The sequence below is a fragment of the Suillus fuscotomentosus genome, assembly GCF_016647785.1.
Source record: "Suillus fuscotomentosus strain FC203 chromosome Unknown F5891scaffold_8, whole genome shotgun sequence".
Lineage (NCBI taxonomy): Eukaryota > Fungi > Basidiomycota > Agaricomycetes > Boletales > Suillaceae > Suillus > Suillus fuscotomentosus.
In genome coordinates this window covers 815,893-836,087 of record NW_024539520.1, presented here as the reverse complement: position 1 = coordinate 836,087, position 20,195 = coordinate 815,893, and the positions used below count along the sequence as shown (strand labels likewise).

General features: G+C 50.0%; 7 protein-coding genes across 7 annotated transcripts; 4 read left to right on the top strand and 3 right to left on the bottom strand.

Moving 5' to 3' along the window:
* Nucleotides 1-19: 19 nt before the first annotated feature.
* F5891DRAFT_1126296 (transductin family protein/WD-40 repeat family protein) lies at nucleotides 20-2,004 on the top strand (the record flags this gene model as incomplete). Its single annotated transcript, XM_041364077.1, has 7 exons — nucleotides 20-48; nucleotides 98-310; nucleotides 363-481; nucleotides 528-607; nucleotides 654-1,403; nucleotides 1,459-1,710; nucleotides 1,771-2,004. 7 exons carry the CDS (start codon nucleotides 20-22, stop codon nucleotides 2,002-2,004), a joined length of 1,677 nt encoding a protein of 558 aa, XP_041230640.1.
* Nucleotides 1,983-3,205, bottom strand: F5891DRAFT_1010726 (translation initiation factor eIF3 subunit). Its single transcript, XM_041360639.1, has 5 exons — nucleotides 3,065-3,205; nucleotides 2,905-3,005; nucleotides 2,589-2,856; nucleotides 2,194-2,509; nucleotides 1,983-2,145 (listed from the first exon to the last, which is right to left on the bottom strand). Exons 1-5 carry the CDS (start codon nucleotides 3,075-3,077, stop codon nucleotides 2,079-2,081), a joined length of 765 nt encoding a protein of 254 aa, XP_041230639.1. The 5' UTR covers nucleotides 3,078-3,205; the 3' UTR covers nucleotides 1,983-2,078.
* Nucleotides 3,206-8,412: 5,207 nt separating this feature from the next.
* Nucleotides 8,413-9,325, top strand: F5891DRAFT_1010716 (uncharacterized protein). The gene is made up of 2 exons (XM_041360638.1): nucleotides 8,413-9,013; nucleotides 9,071-9,325. The coding sequence occupies exons 1-2, from the start codon at nucleotides 8,628-8,630 to the stop codon at nucleotides 9,075-9,077; spliced, it is 393 nt and encodes a 130-aa protein (XP_041230638.1). The 5' UTR covers nucleotides 8,413-8,627; the 3' UTR covers nucleotides 9,078-9,325.
* Nucleotides 9,326-9,712: 387 nt separating this feature from the next.
* F5891DRAFT_944328 (uncharacterized protein) lies at nucleotides 9,713-9,916 on the bottom strand (the record flags this gene model as incomplete). The annotated part of the gene is made up of 1 exon (XM_041374537.1): nucleotides 9,713-9,916. A coding segment is annotated over one exon (204 nt), but the record flags the coding sequence as incomplete, so codon positions are not given.
* Nucleotides 9,917-12,437: 2,521 nt separating this feature from the next.
* Nucleotides 12,438-13,427, top strand: F5891DRAFT_944582 (uncharacterized protein; the record flags this gene model as incomplete). The annotated part of the gene is made up of 2 exons (XM_041374568.1): nucleotides 12,438-12,812; nucleotides 12,906-13,427. Coding segments are annotated over 2 exons (897 nt in total), but the record flags the coding sequence as incomplete, so codon positions are not given.
* A 167-nt stretch (nucleotides 13,428-13,594) lies between these two features.
* Nucleotides 13,595-14,418, top strand: F5891DRAFT_905493 (uncharacterized protein; the record flags this gene model as incomplete). The annotated part of the gene is made up of 3 exons (XM_041373536.1): nucleotides 13,595-13,657; nucleotides 13,711-14,131; nucleotides 14,189-14,418. Coding segments are annotated over 3 exons (714 nt in total), but the record flags the coding sequence as incomplete, so codon positions are not given.
* Nucleotides 14,419-18,981: 4,563 nt separating this feature from the next.
* On the bottom strand, nucleotides 18,982-19,816 carry F5891DRAFT_1010693 (uncharacterized protein). The gene is made up of 2 exons (XM_041360637.1): nucleotides 19,499-19,816; nucleotides 18,982-19,450 (listed from the first exon to the last, which is right to left on the bottom strand). Exons 1-2 carry the CDS (start codon nucleotides 19,674-19,676, stop codon nucleotides 19,314-19,316), a joined length of 315 nt encoding a protein of 104 aa, XP_041230634.1. The 5' UTR covers nucleotides 19,677-19,816; the 3' UTR covers nucleotides 18,982-19,313.
* Between the last annotated feature and the right edge of the window lie 379 nt (nucleotides 19,817-20,195).

Genomic DNA, 20,195 nt, shown 5'->3' with positions numbered 1-20,195 from the left:
CTGCTCATCATCACAAACGATGAGCAACCTCATCTCCTGTGTATCATGGTAACAAATCCCCTTCTTGCACATCCCACATATCTAACGCAAATTCCAGGGTAAAACGAGGCATTTCAGCCCACCAGCCCTCCAAATACGTCCTCGATGAGAAGGAACTCGAGCGCGTCAGTACACTCGCACGTATCGAGCTTGAGGATGCCCGGATAGAGATGGAGCGTGCGCACAATGCTGCTAAGAGTATGGGCAAGGGCGCGGAAGGTGCTGAGGCGGATGATGCGGATGAGGATGGTGATGAAGATGCATGGGTCGAGTGCGTGTTTTTGTTTTTACTCCTTGTGATGTTTGCTGATGGTATTGTAAAGCGAGGAGGATGCGTCGATGGAGGTGGACGGGGATGTACAGGTCGATGTGCCTGAAAAGGGGGATGATCTTGCGCAGTATAAGTTGGATGAATATGACGATGACGATGTCAAAGAAGATGGTACGTCTGTGGACACGGTCTATTCAGTGATGCTGATGTTTAACAGGCACGGGTCCATTTAGCAATATTAAAGGACTTACATTCTATAGGGATAACCAGGACGATCCATACATCACACTCAAAGACGTGCGGTTGTTTGACCTTTCTCGTATTTGCATCTAACGCTATACAGGATGTTGAAGATGATGAGCGTTCAGAACTCGAAATCCTCCCAACAGACAACCTCCTAGTCACCGCAAAAACCGAAGACGATGTCTCCCAACTCGAGATCTACGTCTACGACGAATCCCAAGACAACCTCTACGTCCATCACGACCTCATGCTCCCAAACTTCCCCCTCTGCCTCGAATGGCTTGACTTCCCACCTACATCCTCAGAAATGGAAACTGACGCCCCACCAAAATTCGGAAACTACATCGCAGTCGGCACGCTCGATCCTGAAATCGAAATATGGTCACTAGATGTCGTGGAAAGCATGTACCCCGACATGATCCTTGGCAGACCTGATCAGACAGCCGCACATGTACCCGTCCCAGCGGGCACAGGTAAAAAGAAGCGCAAAAAGACAAAACACCGTCCCTCATCGAACGCATACCACGTCGACGCAGTCCTCGGGCTCTCATGGAACCGCAGTCATCGGCACATGCTAGCGAGCGCATCTGCGGATCGTACAGTGAAGCTATGGGATTTGTCCCGTCCGATCGTGGATGGGGAGGGAGCGATAAGGAGCTTCGGGGTGCACAAGGATAAGGTGCAAGCTGTGCAATGGAACGAGAAAGAACCGACAGTGCTTTTGTCTGGAAGTTATGATAGGACGGTTCGGGTGTTTGATTCTAGGGCACCGGACACAGGTGTTGGAGCTGTGCTTGGGGCCGATGTTGAGGCTTTGCGATGGGATCCTTGGGAAACGCATGCGTTTTACGTGAGTGTCAATCTTGATTCGTTGTCAAATGTTTTAATCGTTGATGGGTTTTTAGGTCTCGTTAGAAAATGGCCTCGTGCTCAACTTTGATGCTCGGGCGCTTCCTACGGATATGAAATCCCCTTCACCAGCACGGTTTACGCTCTCTGCTCATGATGGTGCCGTCTCGGCTCTTGACGTTAGCCCATTGCTACGGGGTTGTATATGCACGGGAGGGACGGACAAACTCGTCAAAGTGTGGAACGTAGACCAGACCGCTGGAGGCAAGCCTGCTGTGAGCATGGTTGCGTCAAGAGATATGGAAGTGGTCAGTATTTTATTTGATTCCGTCGTCGCATCAATATCATGTGCTGATTCGCGATATTAGGGCAAAGTCTTCACAGCGGTGTTTTCACCAGACGACCCCCTTACGATTGCTGCAGCAGGCTCTAGAGCGAAGCTACAGATATGGGACGTCGGCGCCAACTCTGGTGCACGGAGAGCATTCGCTTCGAAGCTCAGCGAAGCCGGGCGCGTTCTGAAGGAAAAAGAAGGTGGAGGGTTAGTAGGTCTCGTCGACGATGACGAAGCGAGCGAAGACGAAGGAGACGAGGACGACTGAGCTTTGATATATCAGCTCATACTAAAAAGACAAAAATCTACTCAAACGTAATGTAGTAGATGCCAGGTACTGTTCTACATGAAATCATCTTGGTTGGTACCGAAATCATCCAGCGCTTCATCATACACCCCCGTATCAAATCTAAAGCCAATCAGCGATCGCAACGACTGATCAAAACAATATGCTCACTTGTTGGCGACTTTCGCCGAACCTAGGACAGGCTTTGCAGCAGCTTTGACTTTCTTCTTCCCACTCGTTTTGTCTCTCTGCTCTTTCTGCTTCTCATTAGCAAGCGTCGTAAGCCCGCTCGCAGCTTTCCTGATCTCCACGTCCTTCAAAGGCTGACAGAGTTCTCGGACATGATGCTCCACGAATGACGCGTACAAAGGCTTGGTCTCATGTTGCTTAACGATGAATTCGATGATTCTTGCTGAGAAATCCTGGAAATCCTCTTTTGTGCGGGGATCGGCGGAAGTCAGCGCGTCTAGATCGGATGATGAGGTGCCTGCAAACACAGGCGCGGAGGGATCAGCTGAAAACGCCCAAACCAACAACCCGAATTCAACTCCGAGCCTAAAACCCACCTCCGAGGCCAGCAGCACCAAAAAGCGCAGCAGCATTATCCAAATCAGCTTTAATCTCCCGCTCCCTATCCAACCTCGCCTTGTCGCGCGGATCAAGGACAGAGTCTTCATCATACTCCACATCATCATTTCCCACTCGCGCAGCTTTCGCAGCTTCTTTCTCTGCTATCTTCTGTTTCACCGTGCCCTTCTTTTTTGGGGGTGCTACGGGTGCTGCTGCTGGTTTATCGTCGTCTGAGGATTCATCCGAGGATGCGTCCCAATCGCTCTGGTAAGATCGGTGAGATGAATAAGGGAGGAGATGGTAACGACGTACGACTGGAGATGATTCCTCTTCGTCTTCACCCTCCCATTTACTCTTCACGGCTATCTTGGTCGCGATCGATGCCGCAGCAGGGGCAGGAGCATCATCGGATTCTGTGCTTGATCGTGGTGAGCGTTGTAGGAGATATGATTGAACGAATTCTTGTTTTTACCCCAGTCTGACATGGTTATGTGGTGTCGATTGTCCCTTGCGGGTAGCACTATGGTACAGGTGTGTTATGGACCTGGTCTAAGTTACAGTAGTAGCAAGTGTTACTAGTAGTAAAATATTAGGTCACGTGGTCAGGTACCGGTTGAACTAAGACTTTACAGCTTGTCGTTGCAACAACCATGACGTCGATTGGTTTACCTAGTGTCGCTTACCTTCTCAAGCTCGTACTTCCCGGTTGAGTGAATTCGAACACGTACCATGATGTTATTTGTAAATCCTCTTGACGTGAGCGTGACAGTACGGCTTCGGAGGCTTTGCATGTCACTTATCCACTCCTGCTCTCCCTTGGAGCTTGAAGCTCGGATACTCTTCCGAGTCATATAGATCAAACCTGATTTTAGCCATGGAAAAGCTGAGGCTCGCATTCGAAGTAAAATCTCACGATCTCAAGTCTGGCTAATAGAGTTTAAACTTCGTCACAATCATCCATTTTACTCGACCTGCACCGGCGTGTGCACATATAAGCTGGGTCCACAGCCTATCAGATTCAACGCGCATGCCGCAGAGAGATTCAGATGCGGTCGAAATCCGGGTGCTTACTGTCCTTTAGCGCTCGCAACACTGCCTCGAGGGAGGCGTGCGATAACTTTGGCAATGGTGTCGGACTCAGGTCCGACCCTTACTTTGCCTCAACCACCAACAATGAGCAAAGACGATCATTCATCGAGGGTTTCAACTCGAGAAACCCACACACCTAGTCAAGTAACAGCTCCCGGAAGCTCTGTACGTGGCTTAAGAGGATCACATCACTCCACTCCAAACACTGACATTCACGCATCCTTCGTCTAGCATCGACCCCGTAGTAAAATCGGTCGGTTCCTGAAGAAGCTCAAGGAGGATGCGAAAAAGTTAAAGAGGGTGAGTCTACGAGCATGTGTAATGAGTGTCCTGGGATATGACTAACATTGCAACAAGCGCTCGAAGGATTCCCGCAGCCATAGCCCTGCTCCCCCAAATGCCTGTCGTGAGGAGCGTGCTTCATCGACCCAGAATATCGAGGTGGGTTCCCATACTTATCCTTTAGTTTCTGTGCTTGCTCTTAGTCTCGGTGGTCGCGCAGGCTCAGGCTGCTCCGTCTGATGCAGGAGTGGAGGCTGATATCCCATCAGCAATTCGGGATGCACAAGGTGCTACGGAGCATATGCATTCACTTTCACGGCATGCGAAAACTGTGGCGTCTGCTGGCAAGGATGCACAAGAGGATCTCCATATCGCAGACAAGTTCGAGGACACATATCTTCAACCGCTCAGGATATTCGACGCTGTTGTCGGAGAGATCTCGGATGTATGGCCCCCCTTCTCTATCAGAACCGAACTAATGCCGTTCCACAGATACATCCATATGCAAAGATGGCACTGGGCGTGCTGTCTTGTGCAGCAAAAGTACGTTTTCTTTCTCTCTCGGCCTATTTCTTGCCACTCATCAACCGTGCGTGCAGATAATTCTAGCTCAAGCGGATCGCGATGTAGCGATACTCAAACTTCTCGAAAAGTTGCATGAAGTCTACAGCTTTATCACACAAGAACAAATGCTTGGCCAAATCTCGTCCATGCACGTTATCCTGGGACAGATATCTCGACAGACCCTTGAATATGCTCAATTTATTAAAAATTATTCGGACACCAAGAACTTTTGTGAGTCTCAACGAACTGTTACGCTTTGCAGTGTCTCAAATATCTGCCGTTATCACAGGGAAGAGACTCAGAAAAAACGTCGTTTCAGAAACGAAAAATACGATCCAGCAGTACAACGATGTGTTGGATAAGCTCATGCAAAATTTCCGGGACCAAGTGGCTCACGACGTGGCTATATACGTCCACCGTACGGGTGAGCGCTCGGACGTGCTTGTGATCTGACATATATTTATACCTTTTCAGGGGAAATACTAGATCTCAGTGGTATGACTTATGCAGCTGGCGCAGGCCTAGATACCAGGAAACAATGCCTCCAAGGGACGCGCACAGAAATCCTTTCCCAAATTACGGAATGGGTCAACAGCACTGGGGACGACGTTCCACGCGTGCTGTGGTTATCCGGCCCTGCAGGCAAGGGAAAGTCGGCCATAGGCCATACCATCGCTAAGTGGTTCAACGACGTGGGAGGGCTCGGTTCGTGCTACTCTTTTGACCATCAGCGAGAAGCGGACCGTCGCCACGAAAAGATATTTTCCACGATCGCGCGAGACCTGGCTGACCGTGACCCGGAGATGAGGCGGGCATTAGCAGATGCAGTCCAGACCTCGAATTCGCTGAAGAACACAGCGGATATCACACAGCAGTGGCAGAAGCTTTTTATTGAACCGCTAGGGAAGTCATCTGGGTCAACTGCGGGACCCATCGTGATTATGATCGATGCGCTGGACGAGAGCGGCGGAGCAGAGACGCGAAGAGACCTCCTCCGCATTCTAGCTGGCAAACATCAAAGCCCCGGCGTTTCCAAAATCACAGACCTCCCACACAACTTACGCTTCATCGTCACCTCTCGGCCGCTCGGTGACATCAAAGACGAGTTTCGTGGCATTGAGCATATTCGACAGATGTCCATGGATGACATTTCAATAGCAGCCGCAAAGCGCGACATCCATGCTTACGTATCCAAGGAACTGGAGGAGCTAGAGTTCCAGGACAGAGAGTTCGGGATCCTCGCTGAGAAAGCTGACGGACTTTTCGAGTGGGCGCGTCTTGCCTGCGAGTACATCAAAGAGCCCCACGTAGGACTATCTCCAAATGATTGCTACAACGCTGTGGTGTCACGCGATCCTACTGAGAGAAGCATGCTGTTGCACAACATGTACGACCTTATTTTAACGAAAGCCATGCCCGTCCAGCATTCACAGAAATCGCGCTCAACAGCGCTAGCGAGATTCCGCTCGGTGATGGGACAAATACTAGCCACAATGGAACCCCTTCCTTTAGCTTCCCTGAACGCCATGAGGCGCTATTTTCCAACCCGAGAGGATGATTTCGATGTGGAAGTTGTTGTAAAAAGCATGGGCTCCCTCCTCAGCGGTACCACCAATCCAGATTCCCCAATCCGACCCATTCACGCATCTTTCCGCGATTTCTTGACTGACGAACAATCCAGTGGAGAGTTTTTCATCGACCTGTCAAAGGCTCAACATAACCTTGCATTCGCGTCGCTTCGAGTGCTGGAACACGGCCTGCGCTTCAATATCTGCAATTTAAAGTCGTCGTATCTGCCTAATAGTGAAGATCCCGGACTGCAAGAACGAATCAAAGACTGCATTCCCCCAGATCTGTCATACTCCTCTCGATTCTGGACGTTGCACGTACGAACCACAGCGTTCGACAAGGAGCTTGCGAAAGAAGTAAAATTGTTCTTCGGCCACGAGCGGGTGTTTTTCTGGCTCGAGTCACTCGCCCTGATCAGTGCTCTTAGTGGTGCAGTTCGTGCCCTTTTGCTCATTCATCAGTGGCTAAGGGTGAGTACATTGCTACAGATTGTCAGATAAAATGCTGACGTGCAACACCAGGGACATTCGGAATTCAAAGATGTCTCGTCGACTGCAACGGATGTCCAGAGATTCATTCAAGTCTTCGGCAGCATGATCTTACACAGCACACCGCATCTGTATGTATCGGCACTCCCATTCTTGCCTGCCAACTCTCCGCTATCGAGAATGCTTTCTGCGCAATATCCCAACGTTCTTCGTGTAGCATCTGGACGTGATATGAATTGGTGGGCTCTTCAGATGGTGCTCAGTGGGCACTCTCATCCAGTTTCCTCGGCCTCGTTCTCGCCGGACAGCGCTCGCATCGTCAGTGGTTCTTGGGATAACACCGTTCGGCTGTGGGATGCTGCGACAGGTCAGCCAGTTGGTGAGCCCTTGCAGGGGCACACTGATACAGTTTCTTCAGTCTCGTTCTCGCCGGACGGCACTCACATCGTCAGTGGTTCAAGGGATAAGACAGTTCGGCTGTGGGATGCTGCAACGGGTCAGCCAGTCGGTGAGCCCTTGCGGGGGCACACTGCTTATGTTTCCTCGGTCTCGTTCTCGCCGGACGGCACTCGCATTGTCAGTGGTTCACAGGATAACACAGTTTGGCTGTGGGATGCTGCGACGGGTCAGCCAGTCGGCGAGCCCTTGCAGGGGCACACTGATACAGTTTCCTCAGTCTCATTCTCGCCGGACGGCACTCGCGTCGTCAGTGGTTCTCGGGATCACACTGTTCGGCTGTGGAATGCTGCAACGGGTCAGCCAGTCGGCGAGCCCTTGCGAGGGCACACAAACTCAGTTTTCTCAGTCTCATTCTCGCCGGACGGCACTCGCATCGTCAGTGGTTCAGGGGATAGGACTATCAGGCTGTGGGATGCTGCAACAGGTCAGCCAGTTGGTGAGCCCTTGCGGGGGCACACTAACTTAATTTCCTCGGCCTCGTTCTCGCCGGACAGCGCTCGCATCATCAGTGGTTCTTGGGATCACACCGTTCGGCTGTGGGATGCTGTGACAGGTCTGCCAGTTGGTGAGCCCTTGCGGGGGCACACTGATATGGTTTCCTCGGTCTCGTTCTCGCCAGACGGCACTCGCATGGTCAGTGCTTCAATAGATAGGACAGTTTGGCTGCATGATGCTGCGACGGGTCAGCCAATCCATGAGCCCTTGCAGGGGTACACTAACTCAGTTTACTCGATTTCATTCTCACCGGACGGCACTCGCATTGTCAGTGGTTCACAGGATCACACTGTTCGGCTGTGGGATGCTGTGACTGGTCAGCCGATCGGTGAACCCTTGCGGGGGCACACTGATTATGTTCGCTCAGTCTCATTCTCGCCGGGTGGCACTCGCATCGTCAGTGGTTCAGGGGATGGGACTATTAGGCTGTGGGATGCTGCGACGGGTCAGCCAGTCGGTGAGCCCTTGCGGGGGCATACTGGTTATGTTCGCTCGGTCTCGTTCTCACTGGACGGCACTCGCATTGTCAGTGGTTCAAGAGATAACACCGTTCGGCTGTGGAATGCTGAGACCGGTCAGCCAGTCGGTGAGCCCTTGCGGGGGCACATTGGTTATGTTCTCTCGGTCTCGTTCTCGCCAGATGGCACTCGCATCGTCAGCGGTTCAGGGGATAGGACTATTAGGCTGTGGGATGCTGCAACGGGTCAGCCAGTTGGTGAGCCCTTGTGGGGGCACACTAGTGATGTTTCCTCAGTCTCGTTCTCGCCAGACGGCACTTGCATCGTCAGTGGTTCTTGGGATCACACTGTTCGGCTGTGGAATGCTGCAACGGGTCAGCCAGTCGGCGAGCCCTTGCGGGGGCACACTAATACAGTTTCCTCAGTCTCGTTCTCGCCAGATGGCACTTGCATCGTCAGTGGTTCTTGGGATCACACCGTTCGGCTGTGGAATGCTGCAACGGGTCAGCCAGTCGACGAGCCCTTGCGGGGGCACACTGATACAGTTTCCTCAGTCTCGTTCTCGCCGGACAGCACTCGCATCATCAGTGCTTCAGAGGATAATATTGTTCGGCTGTGGGATGCCAGGAGGATGCAGCAATCAGGACAGTGCACCGAGTCAGATCATACATCATTGTCAAATGAACATTGCGATATCGAGGCTACCACTACCATGACATTTAACACTTGGAACAATCACTTCATTTGCTTCTCGCCCAGCTCCATCCATGCGCTGCGCAACACTTCTGAGCTAATGGAGGGAGCATCCCTTGATGGCCGCAGCTCGACCCGCTTTTTACTGGATCGTCCCAGTGGGTGGATGATTGGGCCCAAACATCGGCTCTTATTCTGGGTGCCACCCGCTTCTCGCCACCCATTTTATAACCCTCAGACTGCATTGGTGATACCTAGAGGAGGTCCTGAGCTTGATTTGAGCCTCATGGCACATGGACAACATTGGCAGAAGTGTCGAGAGGGGTGAGTCTCTTCACAGTCCTTTCCGGTTGTCGCACTTACTAACATCAGCACTTGTAGACCTTAGTATCGACGATGACCGAAGTAGTGGATCCATCAAGGACATTCCAGATAAAATTTAGATGTGAAAGCGCCGAGTGTACAGTGTATCATACGTTGTATTCTATTCTACACTATGATACTCAATATGCAGTCCAAGTCCAGGGTTGTCCGAGCGAATGACTTATTGCAGAGCTGACTGCGTGCCTCTCATGATTGCTATGATTATAGGCTTTTGAGAGCATGTAATGTCGGACAAGGCAGCATTGCCGATCTTACTGGACTGTGTTGAAGTGTATAGCATTGGTGCTTCCTCATACTAGTAGTGGAAGAAGCTGAACTGACAGATATCGTTGTTGCGGTCATCTGTGGTCGTTCAAGTTCCCGTTGCATCGAGCACATTCAAAGTGGACTAAAAACCTGAGAAAACAGAGTGGGACGAAATATATATTTCATTGCGTTCACTCTACAACAACGTAATCGTGCCATCTACAACAAATGCGGTGAGAACGAGAGCACCATGGTGAAAATGACGCGTGTAAAGATGATGTGAAGCGAGAGGCGTGAAGACCAAACTGCAAGCAATTGTTTTCAGCGTGCAGAAAGACGATCCTGCTGGAAACGTGCTTGCACGGTTCCGGCCCTGAGTGCGTTTCGTTACGATCACCGGACAAAACTTGACTTGTTGCCCTGGCCCGTGAGGATAGAACCACTAGCAACACCACCTCTGAGTTCGTGGACCTCAGCACTAGGCTTGTTGACATCGAAGGAACGGATGAAACCAGGATCGAAAGCAAAGTCGTGGACTGGGATAGGTAGACGCTTTGCAATGATTTCGTTGATAGCGTCGATGTTGTATTCCAGTTGCGTACCGGGACGCTGAGCGACGGCTGGGCCACCGTGCCTGTTAGGAGAATTGATATAACAATGGATGATCCATGCTACAAAAGACTCACCCTTAATGAATGCAGCAATTGCGTTTGTTGCTCAAGAGCTTGATCAAGTCGACCTTGTTCTGAGAAATATTGATGCTTTCCAGCTTCATTCAACCATGGCCAAATACTCCGGTATCTGTGGCCGAGGGTAGTATGTTTCGGTTACTGCGATTAGTAGAGCAGCGTCCATGACGAGATCGAAAAGAATACGGGAGGACAGTATCATCTGCAAGACACAGCAAAGGTAGTGAGGCGCAATTTGGTGTATGGACCGACAATGAACATGGGAGTTAGGACGGCGAGGTTGATCAGAAACGAGGCTTGGGCGCTTGAGTTGCACAGCCTGCTAGAAGGTGTGAGGCGAACACGAGGACGTCGCAGTTTAAACTTCCAGTGCACTGACGCTCGTTATGTCTTGCTGTCAACACGTCGTGACCTGCTGAGGGACATATCGTTGTAAGTGGTGATTCTAAACTTTGTGGGATGAAGGCTGAAACGAAGCTCCGTCTAGATGTCTTCAGCTATCGTTGAAAGACAGGAGACCTCGAGCACAATGCTTCGTCAGAAATTTGAGGGACATACCAAAGATGTCTGGGGTGCCATACATCTAGCGGGCGGACAACGGATAATGACTTGTTCAAGGGACGGCTCGCTGCGGGTATGGGACTTGAAGAGTGGGAAACAGATAGGAGACGACTGGCGGGACGGTGACGGTCCAGTGTACACCATAGCGTTGTCTCCGGATGGGAAGAGAGTGGTCAGCGGGAGTGAGGATGGCGGAGTGAGGTTGTGGGATATGGACACAGGCAAAGTCATCGTGACATGGATGGGGCATACAAAGAGAGTGAGAACTGTTTGCTGGAGTGGAGATAGTCAGCGAGTCTTGAGCGGATCTGAAGATGGGACTGCAAGACAATGGGATGTACTAGAGAGCGGAGAGGCAAACCTCGCACCCATCAAGACAGGGCACGAATACGTGTTGGCAGTCGTCTACTCGCCAGACATGAGCATGTTTGCAACTAGCGGACTCGGACAGCGTCATGCCAAAATTTGGGATGTCAAGACATGCAAGTTTGTCGCCACTTTTGAAACAGCTGATGTGCTGTGGTGCCTGGCTTGGACTCCAGATGGAAAAACACTTATATCCGGGCTCAGCGCATCACTGCCGCAACTTGCCGCACCACTAACGCATCACACCGAAACCAACATTCAACGCTCATTTCCGACAACTACTCTAATCATACACAAGCCAATTGACCTAGCAGCATTCCTCGTCGAATTCATCAACTATGCGCCTCTTGGACATGCCTTTGAGAGGTTGAATTTAGAGGATGTGTTGGACGTGTTGCGGCACAGATGCGGTAGTGGGTGCGGCAGCAGTGAGTCCTAGTAATATATAGTGCGAGACGATGACATTCAGACTATACAGATTCTAGAGCACCCACATTACAATGACCTGTCACTCTCGACAGGCAGCTAGTTACAATCTGTTATATACAACTCAGACCTGCGAGTCAGACGCATGTCGCAACACACTATGCGGCACAGCCACTAATATTGGGCTAGCATATTTTTTTGATACCATGTCCCTTCTTATGCTCATAATATCACGCTCGTTGTCCCATCCTGCTTCTAACTCCATGCTCGCCTGAATGAGAATGATTCCGGTATGTTGATGTCAAGTTTAATTCTTGAATTGTGCCGATTGCATCATGATAACACCTGCCAGAGCTTTATCAGTAACTTATTTCAGCCCAGGAGTCCATGCAAGTGTGACGCCTCGCAGCTTGATACTGCGGGAGTGTCCCATAGCCCCTCTCAGGTCAAGAAAAGTAAGTGACCTAATAACCACTCAGAGGCTGGCGTCCTGACGTTCTCCGGTCTCAGGTTTCAGTCACACAGAAACTGTGACTACGCAACCTCGCACTGCTACACCCAATGAACATTTCCGTGTCGATGGTGAGTATTTTTTGGCCTTTCTCTTTCACTGCGCCAAGCCTTGACTCGGTACCTCCAGTTTCTGTCCGTGTCTTTGAATCAGAACATCACTCACAGCACTATACCTCGGGTGTTCACACTACACCACCCCTGCAACACCCACCAGTGACTTCACAGCCTGCCTCGCAGCAATATATCCTAGATGTTCACCCTACTCCACCTTTGCAACACCCGCCAGCGCCTCCACAACCTGTGCAAGATCAGCCTCATAAAATTTGGCCAATCCCTGCTCAGGTCAGCAGTTCAACTACGCGCACGATTGACGAGCCACCTAGACAAAACCTACAAAAGTCACCTGCTACTAGTAAGTACCAACTTTTCGGCACGTTCAAGGCTGGAGCTGTGATTAATCCATCCAAGGTATTGACTCGACTGATTCAACTGCACGCGCCTCTGCTGTCCACCAACCACACGCACTTAAAACACAGACCCAGGCACCTACTAGTGGCGATATCGAATGGGACGTCTGGCCTGATGGCCCCATCACACGAATTTACTCACGCGAAGATGCCAAACGACCTGAGGTCAATGACTTCCATGTCCACTGGGCTTGCGAGGGTCTAGGTGCACCTCGAAAGCAACATAGAGGCTCGCTTGATGCCTTAGAATGGCAGGAAGGTGTGCGTACTCGTCGACGCTGCAATGGCGTCATTGTATGCGCCAACCATGAATCCAAGGGTGGATCGTGTGCCATTGTCGTCCGTCCTACTACGACCAAGAAACTCATTGCCAAACAGCTTGAGGCATCATGCTCTTGTGGTGCCATGCTCGTCCATACTGATTGTGGTATTATTTATGATCTTTTCAAATTTTCAGAGGGTGTGTGCTTCGTTCATCGAGGCTTTCACCACCACATTCGCCCACCACGACGACTGCATCTGACGAAAATGGAATCATCTCACTTCCGGCAAATCATTGAGGAGCACCCCCGCATGGGTGCGACGAAGCTTGTGATGGGCCGCCCGGGCATCAATGGACCGCAGGAGTCAGTTGCAACCATATCTCCGGTGCTTCTGAACACGGCCAGGGTGAATCACGAGAGGAAAAAGGTATTCACTAAGAGCCGAGGGAAGGATATTATTGCAGGTTTCACAGAGTTTCAACGCCAGCATCCGGATTTCGTGATTTACCACACCTTCGAGCCAGTCGCAGTTGTCATCACACAGTCGCCCATCATGTTGTCGTTTCTTGTCAAGAATCACAGTAATGGTATCATATCTGATGCTGCCCATGGATTTTGGGCTGAGCGCAACGATCTCTTGATTATCAGCTCCGTCTTCAGTGATACTCTCCAATGCTGGGTGCCAGGTGTGATGACGTGGTCAAATGGTGGTACTGAAGCACACTACCGCCATCATTTCCGAGCACTATTTGAAACAATGACTCAAGAGTACGAACGGCAAAATGTAATCCTCACTGATGAGGATGTGCAAGTGATAGCATGAACTCATTTACTGCGTACAGACCAGGAAAGGGAGCATTAGCACGCCACGGAAAATACTGGTACCCTGTCAGGATCAAGTCGTGTCGACAGGTTGGAGGAAAGGCATTGTATACAGTCAAATGGTGGAGGCATTGTTTTTTTAAACCCGGCACTCAACCTCCACTTGAAGTTGGTGAGGCAGACTTAGTTGATGCGCTCTATGGAGATCATAAACGTCGCCGAATGATTCGGGTGTGTAAACCTCTTGAGATTCAATAGCAGACCGTTTGACATCCAAATCACAGCTTGGCAGATGGACACATGCGCACGAGGTTCCCCAGCACGAAGACGTCATCGCGAACTTTAGACACATTCCCTACAGTGTTAATATCGACGAAGCATTGGCTCCTCACAGTCAACTCCTCACGAATATTTTGGAGCAACCTGATCCTGTGAAGATGCGCAACGCAGTCCCAGTGCTTGGGTATCTTGCCGACCTATCAGAGAAAACGGGTCGCAAGCAGACTACTGTGCCATATTGTGGTGATCTGTCTCTTACAGACTGTGCTCAGATTGCGAACTGGGTCTACCATCGCATCCCTGGTGCATCAAAACAAATTGTTAATTGGCTAAACTGTGCTACCTATGCGCATGCGTGCACTATTGTAATCGCAAAACGGAAGAAGAATCGACTCCAGGAGATGGCCGAACATATTTTGACTGAACGTCGCTCAGCAGCACTTGACGTGGACTCCAAGTCAGTTCCTACTCCCGAAGAGGAAGCAAATGCGATACTCCAGGCGGCCTGGCTTGACCTCCAACTTAGCTATGATCCGTCTGCGATGGATGTCGATGTTGATCTGGAGTGCCTTGGCATACTCGAACAGCGAATGTTCGAACTCTCGTTGGCCGCAGGTGCTGCAGGGAATGAACAATGGGGAAAAGACGCTGGCACGCACCAAGACCGTTGGAATCCATATGAGGGTCTCCCCGAGCACTGGAATCATGGTGACCGAGATCCGTATGCACCAGAATTTGAAGGAGAACTGGATGTGCGTCATTTTCATATTTGCAGTGGAAGGTTGCATTAAAACACTGCCAACCAACAGTGTGGGCCGAACTTTAGCGAAGGAAGTGAGCCCGAAGTTGTTAAGAAAGAGAAACATACCAAAAAGCCCAAACCGCGGCCACGGCCACGGCCAAGGAAGGTGAATGGAAGTATTTGATGTGCGCGAGGATGAGCATGCTGTTGTGCTCGCCTATGACTGGATGCATGATATCTATCAATTCGTGTGGGAGATGCATGATTGTTAGTCCATATATCATATGATGAGGGTGCACACGTACATATTTCTCCTTGGTTAGACCACTGAGAGCCCACTCATCGAACTCGGGAGGAGCATCTACGGCAGTCGCGGTATACTTGGTAAGAAGGATGCGTTGGTGCGGTGCGGCGGTAGTGCATAGCCACCAAATCTCAGAATTGCCTAGAAAACCTAGAGGGGAATCTGCGTGAAAAACCCTCCGCATCCCACAGCCACAAAATCTCAGAATTGCCGCACCCTGCCGCACCCTACCGCGTCACTACCGCACCCATAAAGTACTATATTCACTATGATACCACGATAATTCTTACACAAAAACATGTACTATGGTATTTCTTAATCATAAATTATATTTAAGACCTTTGTGGACGACGTAGACATATTATATACGCATATAAGACACTTGGAGCTAGTTCGGTAACCCAAGGTAAAGTAAATTTGCCAACTTCAAGGATGATGTAAGGCCGGCACAGTAGGTGCCGATAGCTGAGTTTCAACCTTATGATATCAATATTAGTAGGACTTGTTATCCATCGCGCTCATTGCTTTAGGGATAGATTATGGATACCATTGACCCCTTGCTCCAACAACTCGCTCAAGCCCAGGCTGTTCAGCCGCCAGCTGCAGGCCGTCGGCAGAATCATATGCGAATCCTACGTCACATTGCACTACTCGTCAGTGTCCTTCTGACTGCTACGCACTCATTGCTTCAGGACTCTGTACCTGAGGCATACCACACATCGGCCCTCTCAGGTGAAGAATGGGTCATGGAACTCATCACTGGTCACCCGGATCGTATGCGATGCGAACTTGGCATGCATGCAGATGTCTTTCACGCGCTCATAGCCGAACTTCGTGTTTTGGGTTATGCTAGCTCACGCCACGTTTCGCTCGAAGAGCAACTTGCCATCTTTCTATATACGTGCGTTACAGGGCTAACGATCCGTCATGTCGGGGAGCGTTTTCAACGGTCAAACGACACCATCTCAAAGTAAGTTTGTTTTTAATGTTATTTATGATGAGCTCACAAATAATTCCAGGTATTTCCGGAAGATCTTGTTTATCTTTGCGTCCCCCCCGTTCTACACAACATACGTATGTTCTCCCAACGACACCGATGACATCTCCAGCAACATCCGTAACAATCCAAAATTCTGGCCTTACTTCAAGGACGCTATCGGTGCGATCGACGGCAGCCACATCCATGCTCGCCCCTCATCATCTGATCGCCCCTCGTATCGTAATCGCAAAGGTTTTATTTCTCAAAACTGTCTATTCGCCTGCACCTTCAACCTCAAATTCTCCTACGCTCTCACTGGCTGGGAGGGATCCGCCACAGACGCACGCCTCTATGACGAGGCTCGTTCAGGCAGTTTGTATATCCCTCCCGGCAAATATTTCTTAGCGGATGCGGGATTCCCTTTGTGTGACGAGCTCTTAGTCCCCTACCGCAGTGTCCGTTATCATTTGGCTGAATGGGGACGTGCTAATCTTAGGTATGTTTTATTTATTTTATATTTTAGGTTTTTTAATAACTATTCTATGTTTGCAGACCAACAACCAAAGAAGAGCTCTTCAATCTGCGACACTCATCCGCTCGAAATGTGATTGAGCGGATCTTTGGCGTGTTAAAACGCCGTTTTCGTATTCTGTTGCTCTCACCTGAATATCCTATGACCATCCAGGCACGTATACCTGCTGCGCTATGCGTGATTCACAATTTCATATCGACTCACAACCCTGACGACAACGTGCTCCCGGACGACGACAATGAACACTTCGATTACGACAACCCGGAGCACCAAGGGATCCCCGATGATGAGGAGGAGTTTGACGGAGCGGGAGGCATGAAGGAAGTGCGCAATCGTATTGCGCGCTGCATGTGGGAAGATTATCAGACTGTTTTGCAGCAGCGGGGCCTGCTAGATGACTCCTTTGAAGATTCTGACAATGATATGTAGCACTGTAGCACGACTCTCATGTATCCGCCGCCATCAAAGCACAAGATGTTTGCATTACCATGCTTCAACTACTGCATTATCATCATATGTTGTGTCAATAGCGCATTTTACATGAGTATACTAACTACCAGGCGCAGGAAGTTGAAGTCCCAACCGCTGGGCTGTGGAAAGAATAAAAGCACGGCGCATCTCCTTGTCAGCAGTCTGTGTGTATATGTCAGTAGCTGCAGGGTCCATAGAAAAAACCTGTTGTATTATAAGCCGCTCTGCGAACGGCAACTCTGCATCCTCAACCTGCAACATCTGCATGGCCCTCGAGCGCTGGTCCATTACCCGATCCTCAGGATAGACCATGCGCTCAGCAATTACATCTGTCAAGCGATTGACAGAGCTCTGGAATCCCATCACGGCTACAGCTGTGGTGGCCTTCGATATCTTGGTGTCCAACGTGTTAGTGTTCTTGGTGGAACCGCCCTGAGTCTGTGCATGGCCTCCTGATCCACGGCCTGATGCGCGGCCTGATACTGTCTTCGCTCTTTTGATAGAGCTCGACTCGGAGGGAGGCGGCATTTGCATTTGAGAAACTGAGGTAGATGCAGATGAGGCGGTCAGCTCCATGTCGGTGTGAGAACGTTTGCCAGGAGGAGGCATGAAGGACGGAGAAGCAGGAGGAGGCATGAAGGACGGAGAAGTAGGAGGAGGCATGAAGGATGGAGAAGCAGGTGTAGAAGTGAGGGCAGCTGCTGCAGGGGCGGTGCTAGGACCAGCAACACCAGCACTAGATGTGGCAATAATGGGACCAATCATGGTATTGTGTTCACCTGCGGGTACGCTAGGACTGGAGCTTGAGCTTAAGGGAGGGGGGAGAGCTATATTGGGTTGGTACCCTGTGCGCCCTCGGGCGCCACTGCCTCGTGGTATTATGCCGTCCATTTGCTCGTAGTGTCTCCATCCCGATGCACGAAAAGGGCGCATGACTGAATTTCCCTATTATCAAACAGTGAGACGCATGAAATAGCATTAGTGAACTTGACGTACCTTCTTGGAAACATATTCATTCCATACTGAGGTTGAAGCCTCACCCTCGACATTTGCCCCTCTAATATTGTCCCAGTGGACACCAGACTGCTGGCGATACTTCTGAATAGCATTGAAAGTCTGCTTTAACTACACAATCTATTATCAAGTCTATAAATAAATTATATATTGATAGGACTTACTGACGCCCATTTTGTCTTACACATTGCCCCACTCTTCGCTGGACCATGCTCCAGGTACTCAGCAATAGCCTCTGCAGCGCCATTGTACGTCACATCTTTGAAGTTGCCAGCATCACCGATCTTGTCCCGATTGTTGGATAGGTAGAGGAGAAACTGATCAACCTCTGTGTCGGTCCAAACAGCCCTCTCTGTAGTAGTATGAGATGACTCCTGAGCCATGGAGAGGATGTGGACTTGAGCTGATAACACTATCGATATGACACTAGCCCAGATGTTGTTCCGATTGCATAGATCTTGAGTCGTATGCTGGGGTGTGTGATAGCTAGACATGGGATCAAAGGAAGTTCAAGCTCCGATGTCGGTCTCCAAACCGGAAGCTACTGTGCCGACCTTACATCATCCTTGAAGTTGGCAAATTTACTTTACCTTGGGTTACCGAACTAGCTCTTGTTGTGTAGGGTGCGGCACGGATGCGGCAGTGATGCGGCAAAATCCTAAGGCCCCTTATATCCGGGTCATACAATTCTTCGATTAGGACATGCAGCACCACAACTTGGAAACAGATCGCAGTGTTGCATGGGCACACTTCTGCTATCACATCCATTGCAATATCTCCGAATGGCCGCATCCTCGCAAGTGTATCACATGACAGCACAACGAGATTATGGAACCTGGACAACAACCTGCCTGTCGGTCCGCCCCTCCGAGTCCAGGTTCTACATTGGCACTACTTGCAATCTGTGTCATTTTTGGCAGATGGAAAGCTGCTAGCTACTGGCTGCTTCGACCATAATGCGTATATATGGGACATTTCTGGGATACTAAAAGAAGCTGGCCTTAGTGAACTTCTGTTGGACAAGTTGGTTCTTGCTGTGTGTCATCAGGTCCTATCCTATCGCAATTGAACCTATTCCTTCTACTAGGCTGATGCTACTACATCATGTCCAGTCCGTCAGCCAATCATCGTCCCCCAGCGCCAGGTGCCCCATGGTTCCAATAGCAATACCACACAACATTGTAATGGCACATCTCAAGCTCAAGCCCAGTCTTCGCAAGCACCGGCTGCTGCCACTGCACCTCCCGTCGTCACTAACACAACTTCAAACACCAATCCTCATATCATAATCAGACACGCTGGACGCTGGACTCGTTTTTGGGTCTCTATATGCTGTTCCTCTTCTGAGTATACTGATGGTCATCATTAATCTGCCCTGTTTATTTATTCGTCTCTAAAAGATGTCCTTTGTCATTTCTTACAATTTCGTTGCGCTTCTACTGAGTATACCCATGATCATCAGTAGTGTATTCCTTCCGTTTTCTCTTCAAATACATATGTAGATCAATTGGCTCCGAACATCAAGTAGGTAGCGAATCAGTCTACTAAGTCGATAGAAACATTTGCCTACAAGCCCTCGATACTTCTCGATGCTTCTCGAAAGCGCGACCTCCTCTCCAACCTCAGCACACGTAAGTGAAGTCGGGTGAACCTTCGACAAATGCCCAGCAAACGGCAGAGAAGGAACAAGATGATTTCAAGCTCTAGGTTCTGTCAGAATGTGAAAGGATATCGAAAACGAGGATGCTCACCAGTAGACTTTTGGAAGGTTACAATCGCACCCAGCACTTGATCGATGAGACGGTCCGCTCTGCATAGCGTAGTAGGGTCAATCTTACCAATCAATCCTTCCGGAACTGCAAACTGCAAGTGATTGTTTTCGGCGTACAGGGAGACAATCTTGCTGGAAACAGGCTTGCACGGTTCCATGGACAAACGCAAGCTGCTTGCGCACCTGTTTTCATTTCATTCGTGATATCCATATCAATCTTTGGGATGTCCTCGTAAGCTTTCAAGTAGCATCTAAAGAGTGCGATGCTCTCTCGAGCAACTCACCTCCACCACACCGGCCACATGGAACACGAAATTAGTATACGCACACCATAAGGCGCATGATACATATCAACGTTAACTTCCAGCAAGCTTCCCACTGTGAAGGGGTGGTTGCTTGTAATTCTGACTGAGTTGCGTTTGGAACACAGGTGTCATCTAAAGTGAGCGCGTGAAAATAAGTGTTATCCTGTCCCAGGCATACCAGAACATTGGAGGCTTCAAGTTGGATGTAACGAGCACCTTCGAAGCGAGAACGAGCAAAAGGCATCCACGTCTCACTGACACATATGTTGATATTCGTCACTGGTAGATATCAGCGTCAACCGTGACAGATCTGAAGGCATAGCAGATATTGATGCCGTCAAATCAACAGTCTTTTTAATGCGTCCCGAGTCG

What these genes read in the sequence shown, in the direction of transcription:
- F5891DRAFT_1010726 (XM_041360639.1), bottom strand. An exon ending in TGGTGCTGCTGGCCTCGGAG is followed by an intron (nt 2,510 to 2,588) that starts GTGGGTTTTAGG and finishes CTGTGTTTGCAG; the next exon opens with GCACCTCATCATCCGATCTA. An exon ending in TCGGCGAAAGTCGCCAACAA is followed by an intron (nt 2,146 to 2,193) that starts GTGAGCATATTG and finishes GATTGGCTTTAG; the next exon opens with ATTTGATACGGGGGTGTATG.
- F5891DRAFT_1010716 (XM_041360638.1), top strand. Translation starts at nt 8,628, where the DNA reads ATGCAGCAATCAGGACAGTGCACCGAGTCAGATCATACATCATTGTCA.
- F5891DRAFT_1010693 (XM_041360637.1), bottom strand. Translation starts at nt 19,676, where the DNA reads ATGGAACCGTGCAAGCCTGTTTCCAGCAAGATTGTCTCCCTGTACGCC. An exon ending in AACCTTCCAAAAGTCTACTG is followed by an intron (nt 19,451 to 19,498) that starts GTGAGCATCCTC and finishes GACAGAACCTAG; the next exon opens with AGCTTGAAATCATCTTGTTC.